Here is a 10,194-nt window from a genome sequence, read left to right on the forward strand (position 1 = left end):
GCTGTTCCGGTGTGAGACCTGGTGGTATGGTCTGGCTTTGGGAGATGGGGAGGCTGCCCTGTTGAAAGGATGGCTGTACAGGACCCTGTTTGTATCTGTGTGACAACTGTTTATCTCGGGGAGCTGCAGCTTGCTCATCTGTGAACAAAGGACAATACCTTCCTTACAGGGCTAAATAAGGCTTCTTGAGATAACGGATGAAGAATGGTACCTTGTGCTGGATGTTTCATTCTCAGAGTTTAGTTGGCCTAGAAGTAGAACTGTTGCTGAGTAGACCGTGGACAGTCTGGTTCCTAGCTTTCTAGTGACTAGTGAAGCTGGCCTCCTGTCCCCCAGGATTGCTTCTCTGCCCTTTAGTTGTGAGCCTGTGTGGAGGCTTAGGCTGGTGGGCAGGGAGATTGCATACAGGATGGAAGTTTGTTGGTGTCTGGGTCACTGTGGGTGCTGATTGGGTTATCTCCTGTGTCTAGGACCAAGCTAGAGCCTGAGCGGAGATGATGAGGGATGAAGAGACAGCCCTCCCTCCCAAGGATGCAAGAACAGATCTCTGTAGATGGGTGACACCCCGTCATCCCTAGGCAATAGCTGCTCTGCTGACCATGGCAAGGACAGTAGGGAGGATTTGGGGGGACCGAGAAGCGTTGGTAGGCAGAACATCTGCATCTCCTCCCCCACTTCTTCATAGACATGTGTCATCCGGGCCTGGGACCTCAACAAGCCCCTCCTCTTCTGTCCTGCCATGAACACTGCCATGTGGGAGCACCCTCTCACTGCACAGCAGGTGGGCCAGCTCAAGGCCTTTGGCTACGTGGAGATTCCCTGTGTGAGCAAGAAGCTAGTGTGTGGAGACCAAGGTAGGTTTCTTACCACACACAACCCAAAGCTGTAGAAGGCGCTCTGCTTTGGGGTCACCTCTGGGTTCTGTGATCCAATGGGTCTCTGGCCCATTGTGACCTTGGACAGAGCTGTTTTCTGAGCTCAGCTCTCTCAGCTAGAAATGGATAGATAGAATGCTAATTCCTGTCTCTCAGGACCGTTAGGCCGAAGCGAGCCAGTATGTGTGAAGTGTCTGGTGGGGCCCCTGGCAATGGAACAAACACTGTTAATGGACTGACACCCGGGCCTGGCCTGGACTATCTTGGTAGGGATATGGTAGATTCATCAGGCAGAGCTGGACTTGTGGTCCCCAGGCTTAGGATGTGGGCAGAGTGCACAGGGGAGATCTTAGTGGTAGCCACAGGCACGGTTAGCTCATCTGGTGCCTCTAAGTCACAGTGAGCTTTGCTTCCAGGTCTAGGAGCCATGGCTGAAGTGGAGACCATTGTGGCTAAAGTGTGGGACATGCTCTCCCAGCGCGGTGGCAGCCAGCAAAGTTGAACTGGGATTTTGCCGTGATGTCCCTGCACCCAGTAAGTTCAGTCTGCGCTGTTGAAGGATATCAGCACAGTATGAAAAGCTTGTGCTTGCTGAGAAGGGGCTAGCCTGCACCTTCTTGGACCTTCCCTTCGGTCTAACCCTCTTCAAGCTACATGGAACCACAGACCCAGGTCCTACGCGTCTGTAATCCTAGCACTCAGAAGGCTGAGGCAGGATTGCTACAAGTTTGAAGTTGGCTTGGGCTACAGAGTGAGCCAGGCCTGTGAGTGTGAATGCCTATTTCAAAACAAAAGCAGCAAGAAGAAACACCATATCTCAAGATCTCCGGCACGGCAGGCCCTGGTCAGGCCCTGGAAGCTCCCATTCTTTGGTGCCCAGGTGCCACACAGTCAAGAAGTCTGTGAGATGGCCAGACTCTTCAGATTTCCCACAGACTGTACTGAGAGTGGGGACACGAATGGCTCTGGGAAATAAAGAAAAGTGACCTTTTAGGAGACTCTGTTCTTCTCTACATCCTGTCTGTGGCCTCAGAGGTCAGGGGCACGACCATGGGAGGCCAGAGAAGGTTCGAGCCTGATGACTGACTAGCACGCCCACATTCCTGTGCAATCTCAAAGCAGACGGCTCAGATTCAGATCTCAATCCCACCACTTACCTGCTCTGGACCTGGACTGACCCTCACTTTCCTATCTGTAGGGTCGTGAGTCCATAGTAGAGCTGCTGAGAGGATTAAGTGAGGTCTATGTAGAAGTGCATTTGTCTCTTACACCCACAGGGGATACAGGCATGGTTCCCAGCAGATGCCTGAAGCCAGAACACAGCTCTATGCATTATGACATCTTCCTTCACACACATAACCTGTGACAGATTTTACTTTATAAATTAGGTCCAGTAAGAGATCAGCAACAATAACAAAACAGAACAGTTACTCACTTTGTCCTGTAATAAACTGTTTTCCATGCTGAAAAAAAAAGAATAATTAAAAATATAATAGGGCCGGGTAGTGGTGGCGCATGCCTTTAATCCCAGCCTTGGGAGGCAGAGACAGGCTGGTTTCTGAGTTCGAGGCCAGCCTGGTCTACAGAGTGAGTTCCAGGACAACCAGGGCTACACAGAGAAACCCTGTCTTGAAATATATATATATATATATATATATATATATATATATATATATATATATATATATATGAGAACTGGCAAGATGGTTCAGTGTGTAAAGGTGTTTGTCACCTTTAGGTCACCAAGCTTCATAACTTGAGTTTAATCCCTGGGATTCACATGGTGGAAGGAGAGAACCAACTTTTGAAAGGTGACCTCTGACCTCCACCTCCACTCTCACACTGTGACAGGTACTATTTGCACATGTACACGCATATAAATAGATAAAATGCAATTTTAAAATTTTTGTGAGCATGATCTCTTAACAACCTCAACATAACAATTTTAAAATTGTATTAAGTCAAGAACTTAGACTTTCTGTTTTGTTTTGTTTTGAGACGAGGTTTCTCTTTGTCTCCTTGGCTGTCCTGAACTTCTCTACACCAGAGTAGCTTGGAACTCAGAGATCTACCTGTCTCTCTTCCTGAGTGCTGGGTGGGCCCAGAACTGGACCTTTTCACGTGAAGGAAGGCCTCGGTACATCTCCGGCTTCCCCAAGTTGTCTGCATCATGAGTCTTGGACTGGTACTGAGGTAAGGTTGCTTGAGCACAGCGCTGTGCTCCTGTGGTAGCTGATCTGTCACAGTGCCGTAGTAGCTGTCAGTCATATTCAACATGGACACGCTAGACTAAGTGATGATTCATGTCCGGGTTGAGATGGAACAGGAAGTGTGGTATTTCATGCTCCTCAACACAGTGTATGACTTTACACTATGGGTTGTTTTAATAAGCTCTGATATTTCAGACTGCGGTTGACCAGGTAACAGAAAGCAACATCGCAAATAGAGAAGTAGAGACTTCTCTAACCACTGTGAAATACCTGGAATAGTAAATGTCAGGAAAAAAAAAATGACTGTGAGACCCGTTAGTGCACATATTTTACATGAGTGGGAAGAACTTTCCCTAACATGAACTGAACAGGCCGTCCATTTCATGTTTAGGGAAATAAGCCCCAGATGTTAAGCTGACACCTTCTGGAAGCCATCGGCAGGTTGCAACCTTTCCTGAGCTCCAGGACTCAGACTTACCTCCTGCTCTCCATGTTGGACCTCTGGCGCCTTCCTTTCAGCTCGTCACACTTGCCTGGAGATGCCTGCCTGTTTATGGTGGACGAGGCCAGGAGGGCTAGTCTCTAGACAGGCTTTGGCCTAGAAACTTATTGCCGTCTCACTTTGACCAAGTAACTCCGATGTGGCCGCAGTGTCTGCATTTGTAGCTGAAGTTGGGGCTGCTTTCTGCTCTGGCTCCTGAACTAGGCAGAGTAGGCATGCCATGAATGTCCTGAGAGCACTTGTTGCAGGTACAAGTGTTGATGTACCAGGGATGGTCCACATCTGCCTTCAAGAGCCCTTCTATCTTGACCTTAATCAAATGACCCTTGGAATAATTGTCTTAGGGCACTAAAGACAATGGAACCTAAAAGTAGGATCAAGAACACAAGATGGCTCAACGGGAAAAGTCGCCTGCCACCATGCCTGTTAACCTGAGTTCAATCCCTGGGACCCACAGGGGAGAAGGAGAGAGCCAATTTCTGAAAGTTGTTTTGACTTCCACATGGCTATAATGACCCATATGCGTACAAAACAAATAAGGAACTTTTTTTTTAAAACCAAACAAAAAAACCTCAGTTGGGACGTAGCAGCAGAAGGGTGCTTTCTGCCTAGCGTGTGCAAGGCCCTTGATGGCAAACTAAGCCAGGAACCTTTCAACATCAAGTTTGAGGCCTGTCTATGCTAAAAAGTGATTTCTGAGGTAGCCTGAGCTTCACAGGGAGTCTTCCTCTCCTTACCTTTACCCTCTGCCCTGAAACACAGGTTTCTCAGAGACAGACAGAGGGAAAAGAGCCTGCAGCACTAAATGTCGAGAGATCTTCAGGCAGTTTCCCACTGTGTCTTGTCACTTCACCCTTTACCTCAGAGCCCTGCTCCTGAATGAATGGTAAGAGTGACTTTAAAAGTAGCTCATCCTGTCTGCTCAGTGCTCGTGGGTGAGGCTTTGTGCTGGGACACTTGAAGGGAAGCAGTTCCAAAGGTGGCCTGTGGTGTAGCATGTATAGGAGACAGTCAAGTGACGAACATCTTTACGATAGAAGTAGCCATAGACTTCCTGTATCGTGGGGTTTCTATTACTGTGATAAAACACGATGACTGAGCACAACTTGGTGAAAAAAAGAGTTTATTCCAGTTTATAGTCCATCACCGGAAGAAGGCAGAACAGAAACTCAGGAGGAACCTGGAGGCCAGAACTCCAGGAACGCTGGCTTGCTCCTTCTAACTTGCTCAAGCTGCCTTCTTACAGCACCCAGGACTGTAGTACCCAGGTGCCCAGGGTGGTACTGCCCTCAGTGAGTTGAGCCCTCGAACATCAGTCATCAACCAGAAAAATGCATTTGTCACAGGACAGTCTGGTAGGGTCGTTTTCTCAGTTGTGGTTCCCTCTTCCCAAATGACTCTACGTTTGTGTCAAGTTGACATAAAACTAGTCAGCACAAGCTATAAAGTGCTGTTTCAAAGGCTACAGGAGAGCCAAGCATGGTGGTATAATGCCTCTAATCTCAGGACTCAGTAGGCAGAGGCAGGCAGATCCTTTGAGTTCAAGGCCAGCCTTGTCTATGGACACAGTAAGACCCTGTCTCAAATAACAACGGTGAAAGGCAGGTATGGTGCATAGCGTTAACCTCAGCACTGTTGAGGCGCGGGCAGACACATCTCTGTGAGTTCTAGGCCAGCCAGTGAGAGGCTATGTCAAACAAAAGCCGAGAGCAGAAGATGTCACCCTGCCTGGTCTTGTCACTGAAAACAGTTGCTGCTATTCAGTAGAGCTCATCCTTGGCTGAAGGGATCTAGATGTCCATATGGACCTGACCCAGATAGAGGCTCTGCTCCTGGGATTTACTACCACTCTGACCTAGGGCAGTCCTGCATGTCTGAGCTAACTGGGACTAGGAAAGGCAGGACAACTGTTAGGTACTGTAGCGATAGTGACAAGATAGTTTCTTCCACTGAGGCTCTGAGTTTTTTGAAATCATCATGGACGGAATTGGTCTTCAGAGAGTGTTTTAGTTTCTTAATGACTTACAGAATTCTGTAAGTTTGGCAGAAGAAAACATTTGGGTCTGAAATTTGCAGTCTTACTTGGATGCCTGCATGGCATCTTCCTAGGATGCTGGCCTCCTCCAGATCTTCCTCTGTGTGTACCTCACCTGGTCCCTCAACCACTATTTCACTGCCTCAAGACAGACCTTGACCTCGCTCCTCTAGCTCTTCCCCTGACTAGGAGCCAACCCTGCAGGGCCCCCTGTCCGCTGCCAGAGTGGACAAGCCATGTTTTTTCCTACCTCTTCTCTTTGCACATGAAGCTGTATTGGAAACACATTTGTTATCTGGCTGACTTATACATGTGCTGCTGGCTCAAGGTAACCAGAAGTCACCCTTGCAAAGCCTTTCCTGGCCCACTCGGGCTGGATTAAATAATCCTTACCCACGTTCTTGTGTCCCTATTTATTAAAACATAGGGTTAGAATTGTCTTTCCTTTGTGTCCCTCTGACATTGGGCTCTCTTGTAGAATAGCAGTTGTCTTGTGCCTTACAGAACTCAGCAAGTCATTTCAAACTTATTGTACTGTCAGGTGTATATGTTTGTGTGGGTGGGTATATGTGTGTGTGTGTGTGTGGGGGGGTAAGGCTCATATCCTGTTCCTTTCTGAACAAAGCTGAAAACCTAGAAATCATAAAACGCAAAGCTGGATAAATTTAACTATAGAAAAACAAACAGGTTGGCAGTACAGAAGCCCAAAGGCGAGGTTAAAAGACAAACTAGAAAAATCCCCTGCAGCGTCTTATGACAGGGGGAGAAGGCCTCTGATACGCAGCATCTGTCATTGACATGGGTTTGTTTGAGACAAGGTCTAACTGTAGATCAGACTGCCTTTGAACGTGACATCCTCCTACTTCAAGCATCCAAAGTGCTGGGGTTACCGGCACGCACCCTAACACCTGGGTTTCTGTTTTTGTTCTGCTGAGGATCAAATCCACTGCCATGGAGGAAAGTCCAGGAGGCCAGCAATACAGTCATTAAAAAGACTTTACAGTGTAGGAACCAAGGGAATTTATTGAAAATACTGCCAGGGAAGAGCTGGCAGGTTCCAGGGAGGAGAGATGCAAGGAGACAGACATCCTTTTAGAGCCATTGTGGGGGAAGCCACTTGGTCTTTTAATTTTTCCTTTATGTTTTATTTTATATGCATGGGTGTTCTGCTTGCATATGTGTCTGTGCACCCATATGTGTACAGTGCCTGAGTAGGCCAGAAGAGGGAATTTTATCCCCTGGACTAGAGTTATATCTGGCTATGAGCTGCCATATGGGTGCTGGGAATCAAACTAAGTACTCTTTAACCACCAAGCCATCTCTCCACCCCCAAGCTGCTTGAGTTTATCATCATGGAACTTTTGTGTGGACTCACAGCCAAGAGGACATGCAGACCTGGGGTTATCCTGTTAAGAAGTAAACTTTACAGCCTAAGTTTTTCTCAAGATTAGGCATTTGGGTAAGGTCATGAATCAACTGCGGGTTACAGTATAGACATACGTTACCAGAGATCAGACTCCAGGTGGTCATCGAATGATTATGGGAATTCAGCTCTCTGGTTTTTTCTCTACCCTAGGATCCACATTCCCAGCCCATACTTAAAAGTATGAATTTAAAGGCTGCTCATTGACTAGAAACAGACGAAGAACACAAAGAGTAATGTAAAAAGAAGACTCAGAGTTTGTGTTAAGCCATGACAATGGTGCATACCTGTGATCCCAGTACTTGGGGAGTGGTGGCAGGGGAATCAGTTCAGACATTCTCAGCTACATAGTGAATTTAAGACCAGTGTGGATTATAGGAGACTGTCTTAAAAAACAAAACTCAGAATCGGGTGTGGTGGGGCACTTCTTTTAATCCCAGCACATGGGAGGCAGAGGCAGGTGGATCTGTGAGTTTGAGACCACCCTGGTGAATTCCAGGACAGTGAAGGTTGTTTTGTTCCTAGCTCTGGGATTTTATATTTACCTATTTATTTGAAACCACGCCAGTCCATGTCAGATGCCATTTCACCTTCTTTGCTCACTTTGGTGGTTCTCTCTGCCTTCCTATCTCTGCCACCCTTAGCTTCACTCCCTTTTCCTATCAATCATTGTCCTCCTGCTGCAAATAGATTGGCCAGGGAAATTTCTGCCACACCCTCCCCTCTCCTCTCCAAGTTGCTTATGCTCACTGTGTCTGTCCAGCAGTAGAAGGCAAACTGGGACAGCAATGGGAGCCTGGAAGCTCTTCCACCTGCTGGAGCGTCACACAGACACAAAACTCAGTATTAGGGAAGCTCCTGATCTGGTAAGATTTCTGAGGCGACGTACATGTAAAATTATGTATGGCATGACAGCTTGTATATAAAAAAAATGGGGGGAGGGGAGCTGGGTGGTGGCAGCACATACCTTTAATGCCAGCACTCTGGAGGCAGAGGCTGGTGGGACTCTGAGTTCGAGGCCAGCCTGGAGTACAGGGTGAGTTCCAGACAGCCAGGTCAAAATACTGTCTTGAAAAAGAAAACAAGACAAACAAAAAAGGGGGTGGGGACAAGGTTCATATTGGTTTGTATATGGAACAAATATATACCAGAAGTGAGTAAGAAACCCTTTGGCAGGGACCTGACTTTGAGAAGCAGTGGTGGGAGGCAGACTTTGTTTTAAAATCTTAAGCCAGATGAACATATTATCTGACACAAAGTTAGTAAATTGTTTTAAAAGGGTTCTGCCATGTTTGCCACCTCTAGTGTTACCAGGGTTGTGTTTAGTCAGGGTTTGCTAAAGGGGCAGAACTGATGGAATGAAAAAAAATATATATGTATGTTCCATATATATGTTCCAGATAGATAGATAGATAGATAGACAGACAGACAGACAGACAGACAGATAGCAGGATATTCTGCTACTTTATATTCACAGTGGAGCCTGGTGATTAGGCAGTAGAAGAGGAGGTGGAGCTGGGAGAAGAAGAGAGGAAGGGGAGGGGAGGAAGAGAGGAAGGGGAGGAAAAGGAGGGACCATGGAGGAAGACAGATGAGTTGAAAGCAGTCCTGGAGAGCAACTTCTATCAAAAAGTTAGATATTAGGTAATAATTCTGATTGTGTGGGCATCTTGTTATTTGAGCATTTCCAAATATATAAATCCATTGATAATCTTTAACCATTAAGAGTTCATTCTACTGGGTACTGCAAGGATGGCAGATACCGTCTGGGGTTCAGCCGAGCTTTGTGGATGCAGCGTGGGGGATTGGCAGAGTCTCTGGGTGCCAACGCTGGCATCTCATGGGTGCCAAGGCCTGCACATCTAGCTAGCCGGAGTCCCGGTCAGAACCAAGAAGATGCAGGAACATGGTGGCTGCCCGGAAATAGACTGGACCTAAATATTCCCCCTTATATACATACATGCATAATATATATATATATATATATATATATATATATATATATATATATATATTAGTATTTATGTGTTATACATGTAACATATTATATATTATATATTTTGTGTATGTATATAGTATACATATATGATGCATTTGTGTGGCTTCCTGTTTGTAGTTCACTTAGTCCAACAATGGATGTCTCCTGTTGGAAAGGCCAAGAATCTCTGGTAGAATCCCAGAGGATTCCTTCTGAAGACGGAGATTCCAATACTAATGAAGGAATGCTTCAGTAACACAACAAATGAACTTGCCAGCAAAAGTGAGGGCACACAGACCAATCAGAAGCTTCCTTTCTCCATGTCTTTTTACGTGGTCTGACACCAGAGGATGTGGCCCAGATTTAGGGTGGTCTTCCCATATCAAATGATCCGATCAAGAAAATTTCCCAAGGTGTGCACCCAGCTGCTTGAGTTTTAGCCCATTCCAGATAGTAGTCAAGTTGACAACCAAATTTAGCCATCACAGGCTGGCTAGGCAAGTGTCCCCTTCCTTCACTGTTCATGTGAATTCCTCCTGGAACTGCATGTTCTGTGGAAGAAAATGAACTTCCCCAAGAGAGGATGACCATTCTTAGGTCAGAGGGATCTGAGTAGCTGTGCATCCTTGCTAGAACCTCCAGGTAAGCTCTCAGGACCCATTCATAGGGGAATACAAGAGAGTTAAGCTTCCAGAACTTCACACACATTCAAATGAGGTGCTGTATGTCACAGTGTGCTGCTGCTGCTGCTTCTTCTTCCTCTTCCTCTCCTTTCTCTTCCTCTTCCTCTTTTTCTTCTTCTCCTCCTCCTTCCCCTCCTTCTCCTTCTCCTTCTCCTTCCTTTTCTTCTTCCTCTCCTTCTCCTTCCTCTTCCTCCTCTTCTTCCTTTTTTCCTCTTCCTCCTCTTCCTTTCTTCCTCCTCCCCCTCTTTCTTCCTCCTCTTCTTCCTTTTTTCCTCTTCCTCTTCTTCCTCCCTTCTCTTCCTCATTTTATGTTTATTGATACAGAGTCTAACTATGTAGCCTGATGGCCTACAACCTGCTTTGTTGGCCAGATTGGTCTCAAACTTGCAAGGATCTTTTTGCTTCTGCTTCTGCATGTTTTGAGATTCTGGCCGTGTACCACTATGTCCAGCAGGCCTGCTTTTCTCTAAAAAAAAAATAATAAGTAA

General features: G+C 46.5%; 1 protein-coding gene across 10 annotated transcripts in view; it reads left to right on the forward strand.

The window, feature by feature from the left end:
- Positions 1 to 9,004, forward strand: part of Ppcdc (phosphopantothenoylcysteine decarboxylase) — a 33,786-nt gene extending 24,782 nt beyond the window's left edge. For 7 of the 10 annotated variants that reach the window (XM_076925630.1, XM_076925628.1, XM_076925623.1 and 4 more), the window contains 2 exons: positions 686 to 854; positions 1,292 to 1,873. In XM_076925630.1, coding sequence (XP_076781745.1) covers positions 686 to 854; positions 1,292 to 1,377 — 255 coding nt within the window. In that variant the 3' untranslated portion in view covers positions 1,378 to 1,873. The other 3 variants (XR_013107630.1, XM_076925626.1, XM_076925632.1) reach the window with 3 other exon arrangements.
- The last annotated feature ends 1,190 nt before the right edge of the window (positions 9,005 to 10,194 follow it).

The sequence above is a fragment of the Arvicanthis niloticus genome, chromosome 26 (genome assembly GCF_011762505.2).
Source record: "Arvicanthis niloticus isolate mArvNil1 chromosome 26, mArvNil1.pat.X, whole genome shotgun sequence".
NCBI classification, from domain to species: domain Eukaryota; kingdom Metazoa; phylum Chordata; class Mammalia; order Rodentia; family Muridae; genus Arvicanthis; species Arvicanthis niloticus.